Consider the following 27,996-nt stretch of genomic DNA (forward strand, 5'->3'; position numbering starts at 1 on the left):
TTTTTTTTTCTTTTTTTTTTTCTTTTTTTGCCTATCTCCCTGCATAGTAAATCTCATGGGGTTCGGGTTCCGGCATATAAAGCCAAGAACGGGAGCAAAGCCTTCCCTTTGGACACGTTCCAGTGCAGACCCTCTGGCGGAAGGGCCACCAGGGCTGGAGGAGAGGAGTGATTGTCTGGGGCCAATGGCCCCGGCCCTGTCGCCAGCTCGGCCTCCCACGGCTGCTTCCACGCAGGGACCAGAGTTAGGGAAGGCTTCAGACGTGTTTGACAGACTTGGCGGACGGGTCAACAGTCAGTGGCCTTTGGGAAGGGATGGAAGTGAGGACTTGGGGGAGAAAACGGGGTGAAAAGAAATCCAAGAAGCAGAACAACTCTTCAAACTGATGAGCACCGAGACAGGGCGGGAAGCAAGATGTGCCATCTCTGTCCCATAATCCATCTTCAATATGAAGATGCGTTGCTGCCTCACCCCTCCAGGACACGGGACGAAAAGCTGAGCTCCCTCTTGGCACGAGAGCCTCCAATCCAGGGAAGGGTGGCCCGTCCCATCCCAGACAACCGTCCGAGGCAGCGGAGTGCCATGTGAAAGGGGAAACTGGAAGCCAGGCTGCACCACAAACTGAACGTGGTTGGCCCATTCCCTCGGTCCGTTCCAATGCAGAGTCCCCTGTGGTCAAACCTGCACCGGGAGTGTCTGGTTCATCTGCAGCCTCATGTCCTGAATGCTGCTCAGGATCTTCTTCTGGTGCCCTGCTAGCGTCACCCCTATCCTCAGCAGGTCTCTGTAAGGAGAAGGAGAAGACTCAGGCCCTTGCCAGCAGCATGTGGCCCTGCCCTGTACAGCTGCTGCCAAAGGGAGCCATCTTCATTACAGCCCTCTGCCAAGCTCTGGGTCCCTCTAACACCACAGGGAGCTGGACGGTGAATCCTGGACCCTAACTCACTTGGGAAATCCCATGCAGAACTCAGCCCTCCACCTGCTCAGGCAGGAGGAGCTGGCTGTCAGAGAGGTGAGGGATGATGTGCTCCAGCCCCAGCCCTTTCCCTCCTCTGCAATCAGGCACTTACTCTGCAGTCATCTGTGCCACCAAGTCAAAGGAGGCAAAGCCGGCATTGACAAAGTTCTCCTTGTACCGTCCCATTTTGATAGCGTCCAGCCAGTCTGCCACGGTGGTGAAGGTGGTGTAATCTGGGACAGTGCGGTCCAGGAGTGGCTGGGAGACGCTAGAGGGCAAGAAAGCCGCGGGTCACAAGAAGCAGAGGACAGAAAGGTGCAACTGGAATTGGGAGATTTACCCCTGCCCTCCCACATCTCTAGTCCCAACCACCCCAGCATTCCCTGGGCTTGACGGAACTGCCACTGACCCAGACTGGACGCTGGCAATGACTTTCAGGCTGGCAGCGTTGCGGATAAGCTTGTCCAGCGTGTTGACAATCTGTGCAAATTTGGGTCGCAGGTTGCGATCCCGCACCCAGCAGTCCAGCATCAGCTGGTGCAGTGCTGTGGGGCAGTCCATTGGGGGTGGCAGGCGGTAATCCTGCTCCACTGCGTTGATCACCTGCAGAGAGACATGCAGAGGAAGGCTGTGAACCACTGGGGCTCCCATGGGTGGGCCCACAGCTCCCTGCTCCCCAGGGAGCACTTACATCTTGGTTGGACATGTCCCAGTAGGGTCGCTCTCCGTAGGACATTACTTCCCACATGACAATGCCATAGCTCCACACGTCACTGGCCGAAGTGAATTTGCGGTAGGCAATGGCCTCAGGAGCCGTCCATCTGATCGGGATCTTGCCTCCCTGCAGGGATACACAGCTCCATTCAGCACACATCTGGGGTGTCTCTCCCCACCCCTGGATTAGTGGATCCCCCTCCAAGTGTTCCATACCAGGGAGCTGGTGTAGGTGGGGTCAGCTGGGTCATCCTCCAAAAAGCGAGAGAGCCCAAAGTCAGACACTTTGCAGACTAAATTGCTGTTGACAAGGATATTGCGGGCAGCCAGATCCCTGTGCACGTAGTTCATCTCCGAAAGGTACTTCATGCCAGCGGCGATGCCTCGCAGCATTCCCACCAGTTGGATGACTGTGAACTGCCCGTCGTTCAGCTGCCAGAGGAGATCAGAGGGGTTTGCAACACCCCAAATGGATCGAGAAGGGATCCCAATGTGCTACTACTTTTGCCCTCCCTAAAGCCACCTCACTCCCCACACCCCACAATGTCCATGCACAGCCCTGGGGATGCCAGCACAACACCACAGAGGGATCGACAAGGAGGGCTTGGAGCCCCCAGCCCAAGGCAGAAGGGGATGGATGCTCACCCGGAGGAAGGAGTCCAGTGCACAATTCTCCATGAACTCTGTGATGATCATGACGGGGCGGCTCTTGGTCACCACACCCTCCAGGTGGATGATGTTGGGGTGGTCGAACTGGCCCATGATGCTGGCCTCACTCAGGAAGTCCCGCCGCTGCCGCTCTGTGTAGCCCACCTTCAGTGTCTTGATGGCCACGAAGATCTCACGGCGGCCAGGCAGCTTCAAGCGCCCGCGGCACACCTCACCGAACTCTCCTGCAGGTGGGGAAGGGGAGAAAGGGGCGGCATGGTGAGCCACACCTAAAGGTGAGAGATGGCAGTGTCAGCAGCTGCTGTGCCCAGCCCTGGGACTTGCCTGCTCCAATGACCTCCTCGATTTTGACGCAGGAGATGTCAATCTCTTTGGCGAATTCCCGGACTGCTTCATTGGGGTCCTCGTAGGTGAAGGGGTCAATGTAGACCTTCATCCCAGGGGTGACTGCAAAGGTAGAGGAATCAACACCAGGAGGGACGCACCATGGGTGACAGATGCCAAGGCAGCTTGGCCAGCTGTCTGCCCATCCCTCCCAGCCCCTGGCTAGTGAAGGCTGCCCCCTCGCTTGCACATGGGGCAGGAATTTGAAGAGGGCAGGCAGAGCCCTTTTGTTGGGCTCTCACACTCACCGTACTGCTGCAGCTTCTCTGTGTACTCGGGGTCTGTGCTGTTGCGTTGCTTCCTGCCCAAAGGAGACGAGAGCAGGTGTTCAGTAACCATCCCTTTCCTGATGGGGCAAAGACATTCACTGCCAGCTTCCAATTTCCAGCAGAGACACAGCCTATACCAGAGAGCTTTCCCTCCAGCAGAGGGTGAGCAGAGCCATCCCTCTGCCTGAGGTGTGATGGGAGAAGATGGCCCAGTTGCGGTGAGAGGATGGTATGAGACCGGGCAGAGCCCCAGCTGGTGCTGGGGAAGCAGAGATGCATAGTCCTCCCACAAGACCCGTGCTCTGGTACCCACACACAACAGGTCCAGTCCTTCGCTCTCTGGCTGGAGGAGCTGCCAGAGCAAAAGCTCTGGGGCAAACACGAACAATCCCCAAACCCAGATCTGAATCCCCCCTCCCTTCAAAGCCAGTACCTGAAGCAGACGATGGCGATGATCACCACAACGATGATGAATAGCAGCCCCGCAGTGGCTGAACCCACAATCAGAGGCAGTTCCTGGAAAGTCTTGCTGGTGGAGCCTAATGGAGGGATAGGCAGGAATCAATGTCATTCTGTGGAAGGAGCATGCATAGGAGGGCTGGGGGACAGAGGCAGCCCGGTCCTCATACTTACCATCCTCCGCAGTTGTCTGAAACTCTGTGGGGAGGCTGTACCGGCCGTATCCAGCCACTGTGCGCGCCCGGACCTGCACCATATACCGAGCATTGGCCTTCAGCCCGTCTAGCCGCACCGAATTCTTCTGGCTGGTGACCGTGTTGGCAATGCCATCACTCATGCCTTGCTGTAGGGGAGATATGTGGGTGTCACCTCTGTGGAGCCACCCCTCTTTGCTGCTCCTCCATCCCCTGGGCATCATCTCTGCAGGGGCCCTCTTTGCCAGAAGGGTTGGAGAAGAGGAAAGGTTGTTCTACCTCCTGCTTTACCTTCTCTGAGTACTTGATCTCATAGTCGAGAATGATGCCATTAGGTCTCTCTGGAGGAGTCCAGGACAGTGTCATGCTGTTCCCAGTGCTGCTGTGCAGGTGCATCGTAGGCACGGCGGATGGGGCTAGGAAAGAGGGCAGGGGAGGAATGATCCATCTGTGTTAGGCTCCCCCCTCCATCATCCCACACTGGTGTAGGGCACTCTCTGCCTGGGACTTATTTGGTTAACCCCAGTGGAAAGGCATGGAAAAACTTGGAGGCTGGCCTCCCACGAGCCTCCATAGGGAGGTGCGATCTCACCATCTTGCAGCCAAGGTGACAAAGACCATGAGGACTCTTGGAATCAGCATCGAGATAACACTTCATCCCACGCATAGCCACAAACTGGTCTGGGGAAAGGCCCTGCCAGCCCAAACTGGGGCTCCCTCCTCTACTTGCAAGGAGCTACACACTCCATCCTAACAACACCACCCGTGAAATCAGATCAGAGTGTGGTGGCTGGAGATTACCAGCATGCTGGAAATGAGCTAGAGCAGGAGGAAGGAGGAAACAGCAGAGCACTTGTCTGGCTGCAAAGGTTTGGGCTGGTGCTGAGCCTTTCCAGGCCCACAGAGGAGAAATCTCATTTCCTTCCTCCTCCCTTCACAGCAGGCACAACATCTCTGGGGTAGGTCTAGGAGATGCAGAGCTCTCCAGAGCATCTGTCAACTCTGCCCTTCTCTGCTTGCATGCATTCTGATCTCATCTCTTCCAGGGAGAAATGTTAAACGGAGAGGAGAATTTACCCAGGGGATTAGATGCAGGCACAGAGAGCCACTAACATGGCAGCACAAAGGACTGCAGACTCCAAGGCTGTCAGCAAGAAATCCCTGCTCTACTCTGCGGCAGAGAGCCAGCCCCTACTCTCCAGCAGCTCCACTCACCTGCCTGGTTGGTGGTGATATTGACAGAGGCGAAATGCGGAGAGAAGGGGCTCTTGTTGGAGATGCCGTTCACGGCCTGAATCTCAAAGGTGTACTGGGTGTGGGCCATCAGGTTGCTGATGTAGATGCGGCGCTCGGTGAGGCCAAGCTGGCGTGGCACGAACTCCACGTTGTCATCGCAGCGAGTACACAGGCGCCGCTCCACGCTGCACTTCTTGCAGATGACGTTGTAGAGCAGGTCGTCCCGGCCACCTGTGTCCTGTGGCTCACTCCACTCCAGCACCAGGGATGTCTCGTTCACATTAGAGATGACGTTGCGGGGAGCAGAGGGGATGCCTGTGAGGAAAATGTGGAGGTCAGGCAAGGCATGCCCCCGTGCCTGGCTTACCTCTGGTGTTGGCACAGCATAGCCCCCGCCCCCGATGTGGGGCACAGACACCTGCTGCCTCCACACCTCCCCCTTGTTCCCCAGGGCAGGACTCACTGGTGCAGGCGCTGTCTGCAGAGTCCGTGTCTGCCCGGAAAAAGCCATTTCGACACGTGCAGATCATTGCTGCTCCGGAGGTGGTCCGGCTGTTGGGAGGGCAAGGAGAGCAGGGACCTTCCCCCTGCTTAGACTTGAAGGTTCCTGGGCCACATGCTGCAGGAAGGTAAAACAAATCACAGTTACTAAGCGCACCCAGAAAACACCCACTATTCTCCCAAAGGCTGGGCAGACCCCTTTCTCACTCCTTGCCAAATCTCTGATCAATGGCTTGAGGACCACAGGCCACTTTTGTGCTGTCATCAGCAGTGTTCAGGGATGTGGTGCCTCAGTCTGGGCAGGGCAGGTGAGACCGTGCTGCCAGCACAGGGTCGGGGCACCTACCAGTGCAGGCACAGCTCTGCCCAGGAGACACTGTGTTCCAGTGAGACATGAGGCAGCTGGTGCTGGGAAGAGCTGGTCGCCAGCATCTGTATGGAGACCAGGACCCCATTTTGTTTCTTCACTGCACTTCCCAAGCGCTCCCTCTTCCTTAGCTGGTTTCCATATACAACACACTTCATAATGTCAGTGATCCATTGCCCAGGGAAATAAGGCTATGAAGGAAAGGACTGCTCAGCCCTGCCCACAGTAGCCCCCACCAGAGGCCTCTACAGCTCCAAACATGGCCACTCAGCCCCAAACCCTCTGCAGCTGGCTCTTCAGCCACTTCTCAGCGCCAGGGCGGTGGAACCTCCCGAGGCTGGCTCAAGTGGAATGCTGAGCAAGATTAAAACATTCCTGCAGGTCCTTGGCTGAAGAGCTGCTTTGGCATCACTGCCACCTCCTATCCCTGCTTCCGACCAGGGTCCTTCAAGGAGCCACAAGTCCTGGGATTCGGCCTGGCTGGCACTGCGGGGTGTTTAGTCTTAATGAGGGACACGTGAAAGGATTAAAGGCACTTGAGCCAAAGGGGAGAGTGGCCTCAGGAACCCTGGAAACAGCCTGATTTATTGAAGTGCTGCTTCAAGGAAGTAGATCCCATGCTCTGTATTCACAGTTGCCTAAAGTGTTGAGAGACCTGACAGCATCAGCTCTGCTTTTGCATCACTCCGTTTGCCACGGCCAGGGTGGCATCAGCACCGATGGCCCCAGAGAAGCGCACATCCTCTTCACTCTGCCAGGCTTAGGGCAGCTCCCAAGGGTGCGTAACCCTCCTAACTGCCCCATCCCATGTTACACACCTGCCGCACACCACCCGTAAACAAGAGAAGGTTTCCTGGTGCTTCATCTGGCTGCGGCAAGCGGAAGTTTCCGGCTATGAGGCATCTCCTGACACCCTCTGTGGAAGTTTTCTGACTGGTTGCAGTTCTATGCGTGGGGCGTGGAGCACTGCTGAGTCACATGCTGCTGAGCTGGCCCCACAGGGACCCACACACAAATGCAGGGTGATGTCCTGCCCCACGGTTTACCCAGGCACGGAGCAGGAGCATCCCCAGGGTTGAAGCCCTGCTCTGTCACAGTGCTGCTGGGCACGGGACACGCAAGTAGCCCCATCATGAGTGGAGGCACCCCATGGGAGTGTACATGTGCCCCATGCCCTCTCCAGCCCCCTTGCCTGGATAGCTGGCAGAAGCCACTTCCTGCTCCCTGGGCACAAGCCTTCTGGCAAGGAGACTCCACTTTGGTTAGAACAGCACAGGCCACATGACTCGACTCATTCCAGCTCCTCAACTTGAGTTCACCCAGCCTCTGGGCCTTCTCTGTGGAAATGAAATCTTAGCCCATTCTCACTGCACAAGCTGGAGGGCAAAGGGGTGCACCACCTTACTCCTCTGCGAGTGATGGGAGCCCCTGGTGAGCAGGTCCAGGGCTCCTGTTCCCTCAGCCTGGGCCACCCTTGCCACCACAAAATGCAAAGATGTGGACAGCAGATGTCCAGAGGTAGTGGAACAGCCTCAGCATAGGCAGACCCACCCCAGCCAGAGTCCCAGGCGGTTCAAACTGGGTGGATACAGTTTTCACGCATAAAGAACCAGATTGCTGAGGAATGAGATGACTGAAACCTCTTGGACAGGAACACTCTGGGCTCAGAAAGCTGCCAAACATGCTTTGGTTATGGACAGGAGCCCAGATCCATCATGGACAAAACCCCCTGAAATAATAGGTTTGCTATGGGATAGCAAAACTGGAGCAATCAGGGCTCATATGAAGCCAAAACCCAAGTGTGACATGGCAGCCAGGGACAGTGAGGTACTCCATAAGGGATGTAGGAGGGATGATGGCACTTGGCCTCCTGCACACTCAGAGCCCAGTGGGTTATAAGCACGGAGGGGACAGTGACCTCTCATGCTCCTGGACATAGGAGGAATGGATGGGCAAAGCTGTCCTTGGGCAGCTGTCTGCCACCCCACAGGAGTGCCCAGTGCAGGCACAAGGGATGAAAGTTATTTCTCTGCACCCTCATGCCACCTTGGCAGGAAAGAGATGAGCCACGTCCTAGCCCCATTAAGCCAGTGAAGAGCAGGAGAGGAACCGAGGCCCAGATACACTCCAGTGCTTAAGTTTCCAACCCCGCTTAATAAATCAGAGCATAAAGACCTCGGTGGCAGCATGACAGCTCTCAGCCGCCACTTTTGAAGGCTGTAACTGAGCTGAAAGCTGATCCCAGGTCCCTGGTGGATAAGCCGCTGTGTCATCTCTTCTCTGCAAGAAACTGCCTGTACAACAACCACTGTCTTGGCCGGCACGCCAGGGAATGAGCCTGGGAGCTCTGGACCGGGAACGTGACTCCATCCAGCCGGAGCTGGGGAGCCAGGCTCCCCTCTTCCCACCAAGAGGTTTGCATAAGCACTTTTCCTGCTGAAGTGTCCTCAAGTAAAATAACAACCCTGAACTTCTGCATACAGATCACATCTCCTGGTGCCGGGCCATGGTCAGCTCCGGGGAGAACATGACAGTCGCTGACAGCCACAGGATAACAGGTCAGGGAACCGAAGCGGAGCTCCCTGGTCTGAAGAGGAGCCGCTGGTTTGATGCGAGGGAGCTGCAGCTCAGCCTGACAGTGAGGATCAGCTGCGGGGGGGGGATTTATGTGGGTGTGAGAGGGAGTGGAACAGTAACATAGCTCTGGAACTGCTGCAAAACTGCCCCAGCGCCCTCCATGGGGCAGCAGCACACACCACACCGCACGGCACAGACCACACCGCTGGTCAGCTGGCTTCTTCCAGCAGCCACTCCGGGATTTTCATCAGTTGTCTACCTTCGGGGCCTGATCCTGCCTCACAGAGCTGCAGCAGGGGGCTGAGGGGAGAGGAAGGCCCTCTTCCCAAATACAACCCCACCCCGGTGAATAAAGTCCAAGGGAGGGAGCCGAAAAAACACCGAAATAAAACCTTCCTGGCAGCAGCAGAGAGCGGTGACTCATCCCGCAGGCAGCCTCCATTACTGCATGGGATGCGGGCAAGCAGCAGCGAACCCCGCATGCATCTCCAAAACTTCAGGGTCCCCTCCTTTGGGAAAGGGAGGACTAGCCCACAGCACATTGGGGAATACCAGCCCCAAATTACTGTGTTTCAGGTCTCAACTGCTTTCCCATCCACGCAACACTGTTCCAGCCTGGGCAGCATCCCTCCAGCTATTTCTCTCCCTGCAGGACTGAAGCAGAACGCCTCGCTTGAGCCTAGATAAATTAAACCGATCACATCCCTTTGTCCAGCAACCCTGTAATTTCTTTAAAGGCAGCAATCAAGTTTGCCTGGGACGATCTGTGCTTTATGAACCTGCACGGCTCGCTCCCTTCCCACTTTCGTAAGCTGCTGCAGATGGATTAGAGCTGTGGAAGCAACAGCCCGGCTACGTTCAAGGCGGTAACTCTCATTTCAAATCTCTCTTAAAAGGCACTTGATAGTTTTTCTTCTTTTAAAAAAAACACCCTTTTGGTGGAAATATTTCACACTAGCACAGTCCAAAAGTGAATGGAGTAAATTTGAAGGGGAGAAAAGGAAAAGAGCTCTCAGCAGTTTCTACAATAGCACCCAAGGAACAGGCGGGAAAACATTCTTTTTTTAAAAAAAGAAAAAGGGGAAAAAAATTTAATCTGCAAAGCTGCTCCTGGAGCCACAGCGGGTCACAGGCAGGACGGCAGGGGTAGATTTCCTCGACTGTGTTACAAGTAACCCATTGTGGAGCTGCGTGGCTGTAAACCGGCAGCTCTCCCCTGCCCGCGCTGCTGAGCCGCCTTTGATCTGGAAACCCTGGCAATTAATAGCCGGCAGTTTCACTTCCTGGGTTTCATGCACCAAGCCCGTGTTGCAATGCAAAACTGCAAACAGTTGGCAAGTGCAATGCTGGCTTGGCATTTTTTTTTTTTTAATTCAGGGTGATGTTCCCATTAGTCACTGATTGCAAGGGAAATTTATTTTTCCAAAAATGCAGATTTTGGCCCCAGCCTGACCTTCTGTTGCCTACTGACTGCACCCAAAGAGACATCACCTGGTCAGCAGAAAAGTAACACCCAAAAGACCTAGAAATGGGTCTGCAGAGAGCACGGCGTCACACTGCACACTGTCTCCCTGGTGCTTTTAAGGTCTGGGTGCCCACTGATGACACCACACAGCCTGAGTCTCCCTCCCGAGTGAGCTGCAGGCTCTGGAAGCACCACATCCTCTCTCCAGGACCCCCAGCCATGGGCATCGAGGGTGCTGCGAGAAGCAAACTCATGGCTAGCCTGGCATGGGGGCCAGCCAGATCCCAAACATTTCTTTGGGTGAAACCAGCAACACGAGGGGTGCAAACCCCCAGGAAATCTGGCACAAGAAACACACACCCAGGAGCATTTCTGGGGAGGTGCTGCACATAGAGCTGCTCTGCGCCGAGAACCCTGCACCTCTCAAAGGAAACTCCCACCACCTGCCTGCACAACACGGAGAGCACCTTGACACCAAAGCCCCCAAACGGTTTGGGTGCTTGCAAACCAAAAGCAGCAGGGACGGAGGCTGCAGGGCTTGGGGTGCAAGCAGGTGAAGGCAGCGGTCCCCTCCCTGCACAGGCATGTGGAACCTTCATCCCCCTCCCCAGCCAGCAACTCCTCTTCCTCCAGGGAGAGCTGCCTTTGCAGCTCTGTGTGGCAGGGAGCGTGTGGGAAGTGGTACAACCCCCAGAAGGGCCGTGTGCTAATTAAATAAAGATAATGAGGCTGAGAATGAGATGCCAAATCAATGCTGTGGCAACTCAGGACTAGAGCGCCAGATACCAGCCTGGTGTATCGCATTACAAAGCATGCCAAAGAAACTGCCTTCAGCCGAGCGGGATGAGCCCTCAGCTCCCGAGGGACCGGGATACAAGCTGCATTGTAACAGGTCTGAATGCAAGGTCTAATCCTGGCTCTGGATAGAGATAAAGAGGAGGAGGAGGAGATCTTCAAAGGCCACTGAAAGTCTGGGGAAAGGGGGAGATTTACAACAGAGCTTATCCCATCTAAGCAGTAACTGGGTATTGTTATTTATTAAAATGCCATCTGGCACTCCGGAGCGCTTAACACCCATGTGGTGAAGCCTCAGCGGGCTCCCTGGGGCGGGAGCGCTGAAATCCCAAATCTGCAGGGCTGCATCCACATCGCTCCCCATGCCGTGGGGGCTGAGAGCCTTCTTGGTGGTGCTGAGCTGCCAAAATGGGGTAAGGGAACATCCAGCCGAGAGCTGCAAGGGAAGGGAGCTGCAGCTCTGGCTTCTCCCAGCCCTTCTTCAGCTGTTTCCACTTAAAACACACGATCATATGGCGGAAAATCTGATCGTACAAGGGCAGCGCAACTTTCCCAGAGAAACGTGAGGACACCGCGGCTTCTGCTCAGCGAGAGGGCAGGCTGCCGGATGGAGACATGCCCGCAGCTCAGTGTGGCTTCCCTGTGTGCTGGGGAAGAAGCTGTGCTTGTGGGAGAAAATCAAAGGCGCTGGGAGAGCTGTTGCATGGGCGTCTGCCCGGCTAGGGGGAGGCAGGGAGGGGAACTTGCTCTGGACTGCAGTGATGCCCTCAGCATGATTGGAGGAGCTCCTGGTCCTGGCTTGGGATGCCCCTGCTCAGCTGGAAATGGTGTCACCTTGTGCCCAAACCCCACTTCCTGCTGGGAAGGAGCACATACCCTGTACAATCTAAGACGATCCAGCCCAAGCAAGAAGGAAAGCAACTCCCTGGGGGTGGGAACCCCAGCGTACATTTTTAAGCATGGGCTCTTCACCCAGTGACTGATGCCTGACACAGCCTCCATCTGCCCTAGATCAGCTGCTCACAAGACTAATGCAGGGCACTGGGGCACCACAGTAGGGGCTGTGCTGGCACCAACTGTGCTGGAGGTTCCCCAGCAGAGCCACAGCCCCTGGAGGCTGAGCTCTCCCTGACCAGCTGCAGCAGCAGAGCCAACAGCTATGCTGCTCTCAAAGCCAGTGGAGAGGCTGGCCTGGCCCGGGCCCCGCGTCACGGGCCATCCCAAATTGCATTGCCCTTGCCAAGAGCAAAGGGCCGGCGCCAAGCATCCCGTCATCGGTGAGCATGAGGCATTCAGCACTGGGGGCACAGCCAGCATCCTGCTCCCAGTACAGTGTCTCCAGCCAAGGGGAGCAGCGACCTTTCTGTCCTAAACCTGAGACATCCCAGGGAAGGGTCCTGCATGCTGGAGACAGCTCGCCCCAAGGATAAGCAACATTCACCTGGGTATATTTTTCCTTATCAACACACCCAACTTGGGGTGAAACAGCAACAATGGAGCTGTCGCAGAAGAGCACAGCAGCACCCACACAGAACTATCCTGCCACCCAGGATGCCCCTTCATTCCCAATATCTTTGTGCGCAGGATGCTCTTCCCTCCCTTCTGAGCTGTGACAGAGAGCTTTGGCTACACCACCTTTATGCTGCCTCCTTCTCTCCCCACTGCAAGCCCTCAACGCTGGCAGGAACAACATTCATCCGTATGCATCCACATGGCTTCTCCCACAGCCAGCACGGCATGGCCTTGCTCACCACTGGGATTTCTGAGTGCCTCTGCACAAGCAGTATGAAATCACACTTCCCAGGAACAATCGTTCACCCCAGACACAAGCACCGCAGTGGGGGGGAGTGAGGAGATGCTGAACACGGTGGCAGCAGCAGTAAGAGGGAGGTTTTGGTAATGCTCAGGGGCTTAAACGTGCTAGATCCCTGCTGAGGACCATGTCTTGAGCCACAGCTCCTGGTGAAGAGACGCATCCCTCAGAAGACAGCACTGGCAGATGATGCTAACCAGCGTGTCACACTAGACACCATGGCAGTCTGGACCACGAAGGCTTTAAGGCTTCCAGTCAAACTGCAGACCACTCATCTGAGACACGGCCCTGCTCCCTCCTAAGGGAGCCCACCCTGCTCCCAAGTCTCTGAAAACAGACTGAGCTCAATGCAAAACCACCTCTTCCACATCAGTGCATCAAGGGGGACAAGAGCCATGGCCACTCAGTCACACACGTACCTTGGCACTGGGTATCCTTCATGGTTGGCTCATATCCGGCAGCACACGTACATGCTCCCACAGGTACCATCCACTCGCCATCGCCGTTGCAGTACAGCTTCAGGGGAACAGACACCTCCACTGCATTAGGGATGCAAGTGCCTGGCGCGATGACCAGAGAAGTGGGCTCAGCCCCCGTTAAAGTCTCCGGGAAGATAGCAAAGCCAGCAATGGTATTGGAGCATTTCTTGTAGAAAGCCCGGACAGAGATGAGGGACATGCAGGCTCCCAGGTCCTGGAAGGCCAGGTAAAAGCCATTCTTGGACAGAGGACCAAAGCTGCGCACCTTGGTGTTCACACGGCCAGACTCCAGCTTGGAGAAGCTCTCATCTGGGGCAATTGTATCCACTTTGATATAGGGGTTCTCCATCCAGAAAGGGCTGTTTGCAGAGGCAGAATCGGTATCCGACTCGTAATAGAAGAGGTTGAAGGTCTCTTTGCAGGAGCCAGGGATGTTGGGGATGCTGTTGCAGTCCCGCACAGTGAACTTCAGCTCCACGTAGACACGCTGGACATCCTGGCGCTGGATGAACTTGGTGCGAAGCCAGTTGTTCTGGTTGGCCTCCCGCACATTGCACACCTGGTACGTGCGGATAGGGTTCATGGCCTCGTCGTAACCACTGACTTCTTCCCACTGCAAGCGAGAGGGGAGCGGGTTAGACCCCACCTGGGGACATCAGTGCCACAGACACATGGTAAATTGCATGAGGTGGGTGGACAAAGCAATAGTCAACAGGGAAGAGAAGCATTTGCACCTTTAAAGGTCCCAACCCTCCCAGTCATCAAGCTGACTAAGGGCAACAAGAGCAACACATACCAGGGACCATGGCGCTCCCACTCTGCCAGCAGAGTCAGGAGAAGATGGTTTCACGAGGCAAGAGGATAAGCATGAGAGGGAAGAGACAGCCAGCTTCAAAGGCGCTGGCGAGCAGCCCCAATTCCTGTGGGGCCAGGGTCAGTCGTGCCCTTTGGAGGTCAGGAGTGGGGCTGGCTCCAGACTTACCCCTGTCTCTGGATGAGTTGTCCATGCCAACTCAGAGGTCACCCACTTCGTGTCCATCAGGGTCTCTGGAGAGAGAGGGAGGAAAGAAAGAAGTAATTGGAGATGAAGGCCAAGATTAGAGAGGAAAAAAAAAAAGCACAAAAACCAGGAGGAGTGGGGGAGAGGAGAGCCGAGGCTGACATTTCTGAGGAAAACAGCAACTTGGGGGGTGAGATGTGGTGGGAGGAGGGGGAGCGGCGCAGACAGACTCCAGATTTCTCTTCTCCCTGTCAGAACAGGAAGAGCAAGGCGTCCCCGGAGAACCACGCTGGAGTGGGGAAGTGGCAGGATGAGGACCCAGCCAGGTGGCTGGGGGAGATGGGCCTGCCACCCTCAGCGACCAGCGTGGCCAGCCATGCCTCCCAGCCAGCACAGGGGGTGCCAGAGGAGGGAGACTGGGACCCCCATCTGCACCCTCCCCCTCTGCTTTGGCAAGACGCGTATTTACTGTGGCTGGGGTTGAAAGGGCTCGTTCCCATGACAGGGTGGTGCGGGCCAGGCAGGTTTATCCAGAGGAGGAGGAGGGACTGGCAAGCTGCTCTCCCAGAGACGCCCCACATCACTCATTTTACAAGAGGAGAGAAGAATTTGACCGTCTGGCCAACATTCCTGGAGCAGACTACAAGACAAACCACCCCGGCAGCATTCCCCAAACAGCCCCAGCCCCAGCCTTGGGGGAGCGAGACGCTTGTCTGGGAAGAGCTGCAATTGCAGGCAGCTGTCGCTAATCCCAGGCAGAGCCGCACGGCTCCGCACAAGCACCACGCACAAAAACTGGGAATGAAACGCATGGACAGAGAACAAAGATGTGCTCCAGCCTCTGTTGGCTGCTGGCCCTGCGACTTCTGCTCCATGGATGGCTCCGTAGGCTGTCTGAAGGGGAGCAGGCATCCCTGGGGACCTCTAGCCCATCTCCTGCCCTGAGGGGTTTTGGGGCAAGGGGAGGGCAAACGCCAGAGGTAGGGAACAGCCCCCACAGACCTCCATGCGCTCAAAGGGGCTCCAGTACCAGCCCCAAGCAAGTCCCAAGACTAGCTCGAAAACGTCTCCCTGCTGAGGGCTCATCCCAGCTGCACACAAGGCTCCCCAAGGGCTGTCCATCCATCCATTCATCCCTCAACCCACCCAGTCCCAAGATGCAAGACACACAGCTCTCCACCCCCTAGAGCTGGCAGCAGGCTGGGAGGCGCTTGCTTTTGACAGCCAGGGCACAGGACGTGTCAGGGCAGCTCAGCCCCAGAAGTGAGAGGCAGTTTCAGCTTCTTTCCCTCCACCTAAGGAAAATCACAGGCTGACCCGGCCAGGGAGGAAATGTGGAGGAGGAAGGAAATGTTCACGTGTTGCAGGGTTTTAGATCAAGTCTGTCTGGACGTAAACACCTTCCTCCCAAGTCCACCCTGGGGAGACCCACCAGCAGCTCCCGCACCAGCACCCACAGACGAGCTGGGAGCACAGATCATGAGTGCCACTGCAGCACAGATAAACAAATACATTTGTGGACACGTGGGCTCTCCAACCTGCCCTGATGTTTGCCAAGATCCCAGCCCGGCCTGTGAGCCTGTCTCTCATCCACGCTTTTCGCATGGAGCAAACACAAACACAATCCCATCACAGGCTGGTGGCACCAGGGGCAGAGTGAGGAAATCTCCTCACGGTGCCAGCTCTCCAGCCAAGAGAGGGGCAGCATTTACAACAGGAAGGACAAACTGACACCAGCTTTTGTTTGCAAACAGGGAAGCACAGAGGTAGTTGTTGGGCAGTGGTTAATTGCCATTTCTCAAAAACACAAACTAAGGGGCACTCAGCAAAAACAAAGGGCAAAAAGGAAGGAGCCCTCTGCCCAACAGTTAACAAAGAGGACTTGGGATGAGGACACCAGAAGGGCCAGGATACCCACAGGGTAGCCTCTTCTCAGTTCCAGGGCCCTGCCTGCCCAAAGATGCAGCAAACTGCCATCTCTCTTCCCTTCCCCACAGCATTAGCTACTGACCCCCATCAGAGGCCAGAACACAGCTCCACGTGGCTACGAGACCTCCCCATGACACTGCTGTGCTACCCAGACCCCTGCTCCCAGCGAAGGCGGCCGGTGCCAGACCATGAGGGAGCAGGTTGTGGAGCAGGGCTGCCTGCACCTCTGCGAGTGAAAGGCCCTAATAAGGGCAGAGTGGTTCCATGCGAGGGCCAGGCACGCCATGCTGGCGGCGGAGCAGAGCCAAGCGTGCGCACTCAGCACTGACAGCACGCTGGCCTGCCAAGTCCTGACGCAGAGACCCTGCATGGGTCCAGCCAACCGAGGGCCTCAACCCCGACACAGGTAGCTGGGTGGGTGTTTCTTCAGGCGGGCTGGACCCAGAAAAGTGAGGAAGGGATACTCTGCACGCTCAGGGCCAGGGCCAGTGCAGATGAGCAGTTGCGGTGGTGAGTCAGGCTGTGGAGATGGGGATCTGGGTGGCAGGGTGTGCCTGTGAACAGGCGGCACAAGGATCCCATGGCCAGTCACAGCACAGCCGGGCCTGACCTGACCATGTGGGCATCCCTGCTCCTGGGCCGGGAGGGGAGCTTTGCTCCCCAAACCTGCCCAGGGTGCATAGGAACTTCCCTGCATGCCAGCACACCCCACACAGGCAGCCCTTGCCGTGTTGCCCTGGCCCCAGGACAGGGCATGTGGGCAGCCATCCCCTACGGCAGCGTCCGTGAGTGCCAGCCGAGAGAAGCAGCTCGGACAGGAGGCTCACTGCCTACATCCTAATTTGGCAGCATCTGCCATCTGACCAGCAGAGGACAGAAAAAAAACCTGACAAAGCCAAGCCGGCTGCTGGCGCAAGAGCCACGTAAACCACACAGAGAGCAGGGAGGGGAAATAATAAAAATGAAATCACTGAGAGACTCAGTTAAAGGAAAGGGGCCAAGCACAGAGGGCAGCTGGGGGCTTCCTGCAGCCACAGGAGTGAGTTGGGCCAGGTGGGGTCAAAGAAGCCCTCCAGCCCACTGCTGTTGAAGGTCAGGGGCTGCTGCGCTGCACAGTCCCAGGGCTGCTGGCAGCATACTGAGCTGAGCTGCAGAAACTGCTCTCTGCTCTTAAAGTCGTTACAGAGATGTGACGGTAGCCTGGTACTGAACGCGTGTCTCCAGCAAACACTGGGGCACGCTAAGCCCTGGCTCCCCATGAATGGGCATGTGCCAAGAATCCCCATGAATGTCCAGACATTCCCATGAATGTCCAGGGCTGGGGAGAAGTCCAAGCACTGGGTTCCTGTGGTTCAGGAGCAGCTGGGTGCTCCCTCCCTCCGGCACATGGTGCTGGAGGTGGGCTCAGGGGCAGCACTGGTGGTTTGCCAGCTCAGTTCAGGTTTGCAGGTGCTTTGGAGGGATATGAATGGCATGCAGGGCTGGCCAGGCAGTGAGTCAAAGCCTCCTCAATGCCACAGTGAGAACCTGGTCCCATTAGTCAATGGGAAATTGGCTCCCAATTTTTCCAGCTTAGGGAAGTCACCCTAAGGCTTGCTTTATCACTGACTGCAGCACTGGGCAGACGTCCTCTCCTTACCTTCAGCCGGACAAAGGCAAGGGATGCAGCAGGAGCCTCTCTAGGCTCAGTAAGTGCAGCAGTCCATGGTCAACCCCACAGAAAAGCAGAATTTCCAGAGCAGAGTGAGATCCTGGGGCAAGGAAAGAGCCCCACTCCTCAAACAGGGCTGTGAGCATTGCTCTGGCTGCCACATCCTTGTCCTGCAAAAATCGCAGCTCAGGGAGTGCCCGGAAGGAGAAGACCAAGCAGCCCTCCTGTCACCTCCACAGAGTCCCCAGCAGTTCATTGGGTATTTGAAGCCGTGGCAAGGACCCATCTGGAGCCTGGGACCTCTTCCTCCCCATGTGGGGGCTCAGGAATGCAGTGTGCATGGTCTGAGGCCAGCGAAAATGTTTTAACTCCCCCCCTAAGAGGCCCAGAGAGCCTATCTCGCGCTGCTGAGCAGCAGACCTACGCAGCAGCAACGGCTGAGCCAGAAAAGGGAGGGAAAAAAAAAATATCAAATTCTTTCAAGATGAAGCCGCTGGGGAAGACTCAATCGTCTCCACGAACCGGCTCCAATTTGAACGCTCTCGCCTTTGAACATGGGGACTGCCGGCTTTTATCAGGATGTGCTGGCAAGGCAGGACGCCAGCTCCTCGCCCCAACAAGGAGAAGGCAGCTCGCGCAAGTCCAGAGCATCCTGGAAGAAGGCAAAGGAGGAAAGTTAGTAAAGACGCCCACGCAGCCTTGCCACAAACAGTGGAACCTGTTCTGCAATGTGCTGTGCTCTCTGGGAGCCATTCAGACCATGGCAACACGTCTACAGGAGCCCAGTGTGGAGCAAGTGGCCTGGCCCACTTGTATGGCCAGGCCACTTGCCCGATGTTGGGCTGCAAAAAGCATGGATGGCTGAGCCACTTGCCCCAGGACATGGCTTGGCTTTCACCATGGCAGCTGACTGTGGTGATGCCGGATGCCTACCCCTCCTCACCACTGTGCTATGCTCCCCTGGAAGGAAAGGCAACTTGTTTAGGGATGTAGTGACTGGTGACTGCCTGCTAGTCAAAAATCCACCAAAAGGGGCATCTCCCTGTGTATTTTAATTTCCTCCTCGGTTTTGGAGATCATTATGGCAGGAATGAGTGGCCTTGCACACTCCTCATTCAAGCACCTATCGGTACAATTAATCCCAGCAATGGCACAAAGGGCCTTTGGTGTAAGGTCCTTTATCTGGGAACAAAGAGCTGCCTGTGGGAGAGAACCTGAGGTTGCACTTTTCACGCTGACGAGCGTTTTGCGTACACAAAAGCCGAAGCACACAGAGTGCCCTGCGCGTGTGTCACGTCTGGGAGACCCTGTGATGCATTTTCCCGAAGCTGCCGCCCACCTGGATCCCTCCTCCTCCTTCTCTCTCTGAACCCAGCTAAACCCTGTGGCCGTGCTCCTCCTGGGCAGGGGATGGCCCCACTTTGAAAGCAGGGGATTCCACACACTGCCTGCAAGGGGAAAGCATTCCTGTCCTGCTTAGTCCAATGCAGAGCACGTGCTCTGTGGATGGGGCACCCTGCAGATGGCAGTCTTGGAGCTGTTGTTGTCGTGTGCAGGGGACTTTGCACACTGGGAGGTTTTGGCGCTTGGCAGCCCCTCACACCCATAAGGGGAGATTCCTGCTGATGCAGCTGAAAGGCAGGAGAGCAGAAAGGAAGACTGCAGCCAGGGAGGGAGGGAAGGAGGCAGCACCCAGGGTGGGCTGAGGGTACCCACTACAGAGGTGCCAGGCGTGGGGTTTGGGAGCCTGGTGGAGGTGTTGACAGATGCTGTCTGCCAGCTCCCTCTGCAGGGACGGGGCTGGCAGCACTGCCAGCACTCTGCACAGCCCACGGACTCCCCGGGGAATCCTGGCTCTCCTGGGATCCCCTCCTGCATGCCCAGCTGCCTGAGTGTCGGGCACAAGGGGGGTATGCAGAGTCCCACCCTTGCCCTCCCCAGCTGCTGGGCTGGGCAAGCCAGGCGGTGTGGTTCAGCCCAAGGGAAGGGCTGAAGTGCTCCCTATCACCGCCCACGCTGGGAACCTGTCCTTATGCCGAGCAGGGCGCCTGCTGCTCCCCAGCGCCGAGGGGGAAGATGCAGGGATGCCGTGGGAGCCGGCCCCCCCACTGTCCCTCTCCAGGGCATTGGACAGCCGATGCTCACCAACCTGTGCTTACTCCGGGTCTGGGGCAAGCCAATGACTCGCCAACAAACTGGGAACAATGGGAACAGAGGAAGGGGAGGAAAAAAAAAAAAAGATGGGGCCTGTATCACAGCTGTGGCCCTTCGTGCCAAGGGCGTTTGGCCCATCATCAAAGGGGATCGGATCTGCTGAGGCAAATGATGACACATCCACTTCAAGCGGGGCAGGTTCTGCCTGCTGCTGGAGGCGAGCCACCAGTGTGAAGAAGTACTGTGGGCACTTAATAATAGACTCATTATTTCTGCATTATGGCAGGGCCCAGAGGCCCCAACTGAGATTAAGGCCCCTTTGTACGCACCACACATGCACGCACAAGGGCAGGCAGTTCCTGCCCCAGAGAGCCTGGCCAAGGATGGGCAGCACTGCCGATCCTGGCCCCACTGGCACCACAGTAACCTTCCAGCAGAGCCTCAGATGAAAATTCCAAGGATGTATCCTGCATTTCCCAATCCCACTCCTGCACTGGGGTATAATAACCTCAGCTAAGGAGACACCCCCATCACAACCCTCACTGGCTGGCTGCACCTCCCTCACAGTCCCCTCCTCTGATCCCAATGTCCTGCACCTTCTGAATGGGCCAGATCCAGCTTTCAGATGACCGGGAGCTGCCTGGTATGTGGGATGCAGGCAGATAGGAGCACTCCCTCCACCCAGCCCTGCCCCACCGCCCACCCACTGGACGCTAACTGGCTGAAGAGGGTTTTCCGGCCGCGTGCTCCTCGCCAGGAGCTGTTTCCTGATGGCCATGAGACAGACTGAAGCATGTGAGAGAGGACAGGTGCCAGCTCTGCGAAAGCAGATCAAGTGGCAGAGCCCAAGATGTGGGGAGGGACAGGCATTCGCTTCCTCCTGGTCACGCACTGGGTCAGGCTGGGAAGGGCAGATTTCTGCTGCTGGGCGAGCAGGGCTGTGCCAAAACAGGCTCCAGCACCCTCTGGCACCCATACTGTACCGTCCTCCAAAGCACGGTACTCGGACTCCAGGGCTTTTGCAGGATGGCAGGCTCCTATCCTGCAATCGCATGCCAAGGACACGTGCAACCCGCTGCCCGAGCTCTGCCAGGTCCTAGTCCTGCAGAAAGGCTGTACTGACACTGGGAAAGGACACCAGCCAGCTGCTCGAGTCCAGCCCTGCACTGCAATTACTGTTCTATTAATACCGCGGGGATTTCGGATGTCAGAGCCCAGTGTGCCACGCTGGGGTCAGCTCTGAAGAACTGCCACCCCTGCCCATGTGGTGGATGTGCCCTCGTGCTCACTGCTTCAGCTCACCCAAGGGAAAAAGCTGCTTTTGCTGTGCCAGACTGTGGGCAAGGGGAACGGGACAGACCCTATGGACAGCCTCTCAGCCCTGCCCGTTGCCAGAGACACTGCTGGCCTTAAAACGACTGCCATCCACTCAGGATGGGCATGTCCCCGCCTGGCCCAGGGGAAGCTGCCTGCTGCAGCTCACTGCCATGGGCTGTGGTGGGACAATGTGACTAGCTGTGCCAGGCAGGCAGGAGAGCTTTATAGGTCACCATCCCCAGCAGGAATGGTCATGCAGCTACCCTCTGCTGCCACAGAAATAACTCATCTGATCTGGAGATGCTGGACCACTTCGAACCGTGAATGCCATTGAATGGGATGCAGGCAGCAAATCAGCCTGCAAAGCCACTTTCGTTTCCAGGCCCTGCTATGAGGGGGACAGGCCTGTCACCTTCCTCTGTGGACCTATTGCCCTGTGCCCGTGGTTCCAATGGGGCCACCAAGATGAGCTGGGCTGCTTTGGCTGGACAGATAGCCCCAAAGCCCCTGGGGGAAGGAATGGAACGTGGTCGGTGCCACAGACCTGCCTCTGCTGGGTGACTGTTTGCAGCAGGCTGAAATCCAAAAGGTCTTTCTTCCCCCTCCAGCTCCATTTTTTTTTTCAGGTTGTACTTTTGGAAAGAGCCCAGGGAAGAAATAATGACATTTAAAAAAAAAAAAAAAAAGACAACCCACCCCCTCCCCAAAAAAGGTTACTTGCAGCACATCCAAAGGTTCGCCCCACAGACAAGGCGGCTCAGCTGCCAAGCTCCATCCCATCCCGGCAGAGCGGAGCGGGAGGTTCTGCCAAGATCTCCCTCCTCTCTCCTGCCTGAGGCAGTTACCCGAATCTCTGCGCTGCTCTCCGCTCGCTTCCTCGGCTCTCCTCGAGCACCAAGTCCATCTGGAACTGCTTAAACCCAAATATCCCCCCCTTCCCCACCCCCAAAGTCAGATTCTTCCAGAGTTAAAACAAGCACAGAGTCAGGAGGGGGTGCCGGGCCGGGCTGACTCGCTCCTTCATTTCAGTTTAATTTCTGGGGAACTAGAATAAATCTGTTCCTGGCGATCGTTCAAGCCCTGCACATTTTTCTCATTAATAAAAAAAGGCCTTGGATCGCATGCTGCGTGTGCGTGCGCGCCTGCCGAGCTCCCCCCCTCCCCACTCGCCCCACGGGGTCCCCCCTGCGCCCCAGCCCTCACTGTGCAGGCGGCCGAGCACGCAAGTGACAAGTAGGATTTGCTGGGGGGGACATGCAGCGTCCCCTGCACGGGACGGGGACAGGTTTCAGCAGCCATGCATGATGGCCACACCTTGGAGTGAAACAGGGAGTCCCAAATCCCTGCTCTTGCAGCTGCCAGGGCGGGAAAGCCCTGGGGGACGGGTGTCCTCATTGTCCCCCCCCTTTCCAGCATCACAGCGCCTGGAGCATTCCTGGGGAGGGGGCTGGGAAACAGGTGTTTGTCAACAGCTCCTGCCACATGCGTGAGCAAAACCAGGCCCCGGCAGCCCCCAGCTTAGCGACGGGCAAAAATAAAATAAAGAGACACCCCCCCTCAAGCAATCCCTCCCCCAGCCCAGGACCCCCAGCTGCACACAGAGAGCAGCTATGGGGCAGCACTCAGCCCCACTGCCGCGCTCCTGCCTCTTCTCAAGATGGCTCCATTTCCTTTGCAGAGAGGCGGCCATGCGAAGCTGGCTCCAGGCTCGCTCCCTCCTGCCTCACGGAGCACGGTCCAGCATACTCGGTTGCGCTGAGAGGAAAGTGGGTGCCAGCAGAGGAACTGCAGCCCCTCTGGAAGTGGCTGACCTGTAGGAAGAGGATGCAGCCCCACAAAGATCTGATGGTCCCACAAGGCATGCATGGCTGCTCCAAAGGCAGGTGATGCTAAAGCACAAAAGTGGGAGGACAAGGCCTCACCAAGAGCACCAGAGCTGCCCACCTGCCCTACAAAATGTCTCCACTGGACGCCCCATGGGGCTGGCACGCGGCTTGGCTTCACGAGCGGATGGCCCATGTCCTGCCACCAGCCCCACCATAACCTAAGCACAGGACTGGTTTTCAAGCAACAACAAAAAAACAAACAAAAACCCAAAACACAAATTCAGATGGGACTGTTCCAGCCAGGTGGGAGCGCCACTGCAAAATTTAATTTTAATTAAATTAACAAGACTGCCCAGGGACTCTGGGCCATGCCTGGCTCCCTGCGAGGGGCTCCCTGGCCATGGAGGGGCACCTCCATCCCCACCGTCCCCCAAACACTGCGCTTCGCAACGCGCTCATTCCAGGAGTGACGCCAACTTGTTATGGCTTCAGCGCTGGGGAAGCACAGGGTGATGGCAGCCACCAGCTCCACCACAGCCCATGGCACAGTCCCCCTTTCTCAGGGGTCTCCTCAGGGCAGGCTAGCATCCACCCCGTCACCTCCACTGGCCAGGAATGGGGATTCCGACCCCAGGGCTGCCTCAGCACCCTTCCCCCAGCACGGCTCCCAGGCGGAGACGCTTAATCCTGACAAACCAGTTTGACTCAGCACAACAGGAACAGCTACAATTTTAAAAACATGCAAGTCTGTGATTCAGATTGCTCGGGCTGTTTTAATTAAACCCCAAGCTCCCCTGCTCCAGTGGCAGCAGCAAACGGCTCACGGAAAGAAAATGCAACAAACTGGTTTCCCCAAATATCTCTCGCAGTAAGTCATCACAACAAAACAAGGAGTTTCGGTTCATTCCTTAAAAACCAGAGGCCGCTATTCCCAATCGCAAGGCACAACCCTGCAGCCACAGCCTTGCTGGCTGAGCCGCATGGCAGAAACGCGGGGCTCGAACGGACCCTGGTGCTGCAAGTTTTCCCTCTATCGGCTCTCCGCATGCTCCGCTTGACACAAAGGAAAGCCCTTCTCCACCCCGCCTCGGGAGCCTGGATGGGGCGGGATTCCTCACATGGAGCTTTTAGGGAGGAACGAGAGATTTAATGAATCCAGGAGCACCGCGGAGCACGACTCACCTTCCCTCATAGCCCTACTCTGAGCATCAGCGTAACAGCGGGGCTAACTTCCCCCATCACCCTGCCGAGAAACATGCCATTTCAGTGAAAAGTAATTAAATGCAAAGCAAATCTCCCTGCCAAGAAAATACCTGGCAGTTCCAGTACAGGGGTCAATTAGGCAGGGATTGCCGATGCAGAGAGGAGCGTGGTCAGCCTGCGGAACACACAGCGGGGCTCTGGGAGCTGTGAATAGGCAGAGCGCAGAGGAGGGAAATTCTCCCTAGAAATACTCCAGCTTTGGGGTAGTCTGGGCATTTCACTACAGCCAGAGACAGCTTGGGGCTACATGCAGAATGTGATGCCTCTGTGGGGGTTTGTGGGGGAAATACATGGGAAATCCCATCTTTAAATGGAGTGCTGGTGCCCAGAGAGACTGCTAGGAGCAGTAGCACGGCAGCAGAGCAGCTTCTCTAGACAGCAGGTCCTGGTCCAAGCTGACCTGTGGTCCCGGGACAGCCTGTGGCTGTCCAGACTCCCTTGGGCCAGGGCATTTGGAAGCCTGGGGTTTTATCCTCGGATGTCTGCAAGGGCCTCGAATGCAGCACCCTCTCTGCATCATTTCACCGCATCTGCTCCCCGCAGGGCCTCTGCTCCCACAGCCCCACAAGGACAAACTCCTCAGCTTCAACCCCTGTGCCAGAGAACGGATCCGCTGTTGCCCCCGGATAGAGCATTCCTTCTGCAGCCGGCCCGGGGACTGCTGAACCAGAGAAGAAAAACACATTGTGACTTCAAACAGACCCAGCGCACTTACAGGATCTGGAGAGAAACCATTTTCTCCTCGGCAGCACAAAGCCCTCACTCAGCTGCTGCCGAGCACGGCTTTTCTCCTCCACCCCCGTGGGGCCTTGTAAAGAAACTCAACTCCCCGCCATTCCCCAGGGAATGGGCAGTGCCAGCGGCCCCTGCCCTCTCAGCCAGGCACTAGCCGCAATCCCAGCCTGTTGTCCCTTCAGAGTGGACAGCAAGGTGTCCAGGGACCGCTCGCTGCTGTTGTCATCTGCAGGATGTGTGCACAGATTTATGGCCACGCCAGATTTATGATCAGCATTAAAATATCTGAACGAATGTGCATGCTAGATTTACAGTAACCGCTCAAACGTGTTGGTCCCCATCGGGAAGCAGCATCGCGAGTGGCCAGAAATACCCAGCACAGCACAAGCGTGGGAGCTCGCTGACCCTGACACGAGCAACGGCTTCTTAAAGCTGGGCAAGGCAGAAGCCTCTCACGGTCCAATTGCAACTTTCCTTCCAGCTTGGACAACAGAGAAGGAGAAAGAAAAAAAAAATTAAAAGAAAATCCCAGGGGAATCAGGGCTAGCCTCAAAAATTCTGGGTGGCTGCCAGCCAGCCTTGAAGCAGTCCCATTGGGTTGGCACCCTGACCTCCTCGGGCGCTGTGTTCGGCCCCTGACCCTTCCACACACTCAAGAAGCTGAGCAAATCCCACAACTCCACATCAGGAGCTGTTTGTTTTCTCTCCATCTGGCTCTTCACACCACTCCATCCCTGGCCGGGGCTCCCTGCCTCCCCAGGGAGCAGTGGGACAGTCCCCGGGCGATGCCCGCCGGTGCTGCCAGCCCCCACGCCAACTTTGCTTCCCTATTTCCCAAACCGCTGATGGGAAGCGGGTTGCGGGGGGCTGCCTTGCGGGCGTGGAGTCCCGCCAGGCTCCCTGCCCACAACTTCATCCTCCTACTCCTCCCCAGCAGGCAGGACTCGCTTTGCCCGGCGCGGTGGTCCGCGGGCGGCTGCTCGGGAGCCTCCATCCCGGAGAGCTGGGTGCAGGCAGGCTTCTCCCTTCCTCTCCTGCCGCGGGGCTCCCTCTCAGCCCGGAGCTCACGGACCGCACAGGCCCACAGCTCCTTTTCCTACGGTGTACAACGGAGAATGGTATTTTGATTTCTTTTCCCGTTTAAAGACGAAAAAAACCCTCAACCCAAAAAAACAAACCCAGCGAGGGAGGGTGAAAAGAAACACGGGTAACAAGCACCCTCTGAACTTTCCACGAAGCCCAACGCCGGCGGAAACGTGTCCCCCAGCCACCGGCCCCGGGAAGGGCTCCTGCCCGCGGTCTCCGCCGGTGCCGCAGCCCGAACCCCGCATCGCGCGGCGACGGCAGCCCGAGCACGAGCCCAGCTCCGAGCACAAAGCCCCCGGGCGGAGGCACTGACAACCCGGCAGCTCCTCTCCGCCCGGGGTTTCTCCCTCCCTCCCGCCACTCCGGCAGCGGGTTCGGTTACCGGACACCGGAGCGTCGCCGCCCCCGGGGCTCCCGGCCGGGGTCGCGCACACTTAGCGCCGAGACAAAAACCCGCCCGGGCCCCCTCTTCCTCCCCGGTGCGACCTGCCTCGCCCCCCCCGAGACCCCCGCTTCCTCGGCGCGGCCGAAACCAGCTTTCCTCGCTCCAAGCCGGGGCGGGGGGCGCCGGGACGGCGCTGCCCCGCGAACCGGGATTCACGCTCCAAGGGGAAGGCGGTTAACCCTCCTTTTAACCCGGGGTACGGGGAGCTGCCCTCCTTCCCGCTTTCTCCATCCAGTGCAGGGATGGATGCGGTACGCGTGGCCCCTCGCCACGGCGAGTCCCAAGCCGGAGCCCCGGGGGTTAAGGCTGCGAGCCCTGCCGGGGAAGGGACGGAGCCGGACACGGCGCTCAGACACTCCTCCGGCGGCCACGCCAGTTCTGGCACGCCGCGAGCTTCCACTGGAAGAAATATTAATTTTCCAGCCCTCTCGGTCGTGGCGAAAAGCCCCGGAACGTGAACCGAGTATCCAACGAGGCGCCGCTCCCTGCCAGCGGCTGCGGCCGCCGCGCCCCGGCCAGATTGCGCCGGGCTGGATTCCACGGGGCGTTCACTCCGAAACCTACTGAGGGCAGCTGAGCGCGGGGAGCGGGGCTCGGGCGGGACAACCGGGCACGACGAGTCGAGTCGAGTCAAGCCTGCGACGGACACCGGCGAGACCCGGTTACAACCCGGAGGGTGCCCGCGTGTGTGCGCGGCGGCACGGGCCCCGGTACTCACCCTCCAGAGCGCGTCGGCCGCCGGGGAGCAGCAGGAGCAGCAGGAGGGGCAGCGGCGGCGGGGGGGCCCCCGGGCGGGCCGCGGCCATGGCGGGGGGGCGGTGCGGGCGGCCCCGCCGGGCAGTCCCGAGCTCGGCGCCACGCGCGGCTCCTCTCGCCGCCGCGCCACGCTCGCGCTCTGGCGCCGGCGCCGGCGCCTCCGCCGCTCAGCCGCGGGGGGCGGGGCTCTCCCGACCACCGGCTCCGCCCCCTGGCAACGCGGCGACCCTGGCGACGGCCGGCGCGGCGCCCATTGGCCGGCGGCAGCGCTGGGGGCGGGGCCCCGGCGAAAGATGAATCGGAGTGGGCGGGGCGATGCCCAGCGCCCCACCCCCGGCCCCGCCCCGCTGCGCTCGCGGCCGAGGGCGAGGAGCGCGCCCCACCCAGCGGCCGCCCGCGGAACTGGGCTCTTAAAGGGGCCCCGCGCCGCCCTGCCCCGCCCCCCGCGGGGTGCGAGCCGGGGTGTGAGCCTCTCCGTGGGTGTGCGGAGGCGGCCGGGGGCTCCTCGCTGCCCCACGAGCTGATTTACCCGTGCCACTCATCGCTGTCCCGTCCTCTACGGTCCCATCTCGTTATCATGGGTATAAACTGGAGATGGGCAGATTTAGACTAGACGTAAGGAAGAATTTCTTCACGATGAGAGTAGTGAGGCACTGGCACAGGTCGCCCAGGGACGGTGTGGATGCCCCGTCCTTTGAGGTGTTCAAGGCCAGGTTGGATGGGGCCTTGGGCAGCCTGATCCAGCGGGATGTCCCTGCCCGTGGCAGGGGGGTTGGAACTGGATGATCTTTAAGGTCCCTTCCAACCCTAACCGTTCTATGATTCTATGATCACTTGCCTCCCATCCTGTGCCATCCCATCTCACCCCATCTAACACATTCCACCCTGTGCCATTGCATCTCACCCCATCCCGTCCCAGCTCATCCCATGCAACTCATCTTACCCCACTCATCC

The 27,996-nt window shown here is 57.8% G+C and overlaps 1 protein-coding gene across 3 annotated transcripts; it reads right to left on the reverse strand.

The window, feature by feature from the left end:
* Positions 1-27,194, reverse strand: EPHB3 (EPH receptor B3). Of its 3 annotated transcripts, none has more exons than XM_054074419.1 (16): positions 27,005-27,194; positions 13,863-13,927; positions 12,821-13,493; positions 5,347-5,502; positions 4,863-5,198; positions 3,939-4,063; positions 3,628-3,796; positions 3,428-3,533; positions 2,974-3,071; positions 2,666-2,788; positions 2,318-2,565; positions 1,889-2,104; positions 1,650-1,799; positions 1,368-1,561; positions 1,071-1,226; positions 1-784 (listed from the first exon to the last, which is right to left on the reverse strand). In XM_054074419.1, the coding sequence occupies exons 1-16, from the start codon at positions 27,090-27,092 to the stop codon at positions 676-678; spliced, it is 3,012 nt and encodes a 1,003-aa protein (XP_053930394.1). In that variant the 5' UTR covers positions 27,093-27,194; the 3' UTR covers positions 1-675. The 3 variants fall into 3 exon arrangements, with proteins under 3 accessions (XP_053930394.1, XP_053930395.1, XP_053930396.1); XM_054074420.1 differs by having other exon boundaries at positions 2-784; positions 2,974-3,026; positions 27,005-27,193; XM_054074421.1 differs by lacking the exon at positions 27,005-27,194 and adding an exon at positions 17,449-17,875 and having other exon boundaries at positions 2-784.
* Positions 27,195-27,996: the final 802 nt, after the last annotated feature.

The sequence above is a fragment of the Cuculus canorus genome, chromosome 9 (assembly GCF_017976375.1).
Source record: "Cuculus canorus isolate bCucCan1 chromosome 9, bCucCan1.pri, whole genome shotgun sequence".
In the NCBI taxonomy this organism is placed as follows: Eukaryota; Metazoa; Chordata; class Aves; order Cuculiformes; family Cuculidae; genus Cuculus; species Cuculus canorus.

What these genes read in the sequence shown, in the direction of transcription:
- EPHB3 (XM_054074419.1), bottom strand. Translation starts at nt 27,092, where the DNA reads ATGGCCGCGGCCCGCCCGGGGGCCCCCCCGCCGCCGCTGCCCCTCCTG. An exon ending in TCAGACAACTGCGGAGGATG is followed by an intron (nt 3,534 to 3,627) that starts GTAAGTATGAGG and finishes TCCCTCCATTAG; the next exon opens with GCTCCACCAGCAAGACTTTC. An exon ending in CCACCTACACCAGCTCCCTG is followed by an intron (nt 1,800 to 1,888) that starts GTATGGAACACT and finishes GTATCCCTGCAG; the next exon opens with GGAGGCAAGATCCCGATCAG.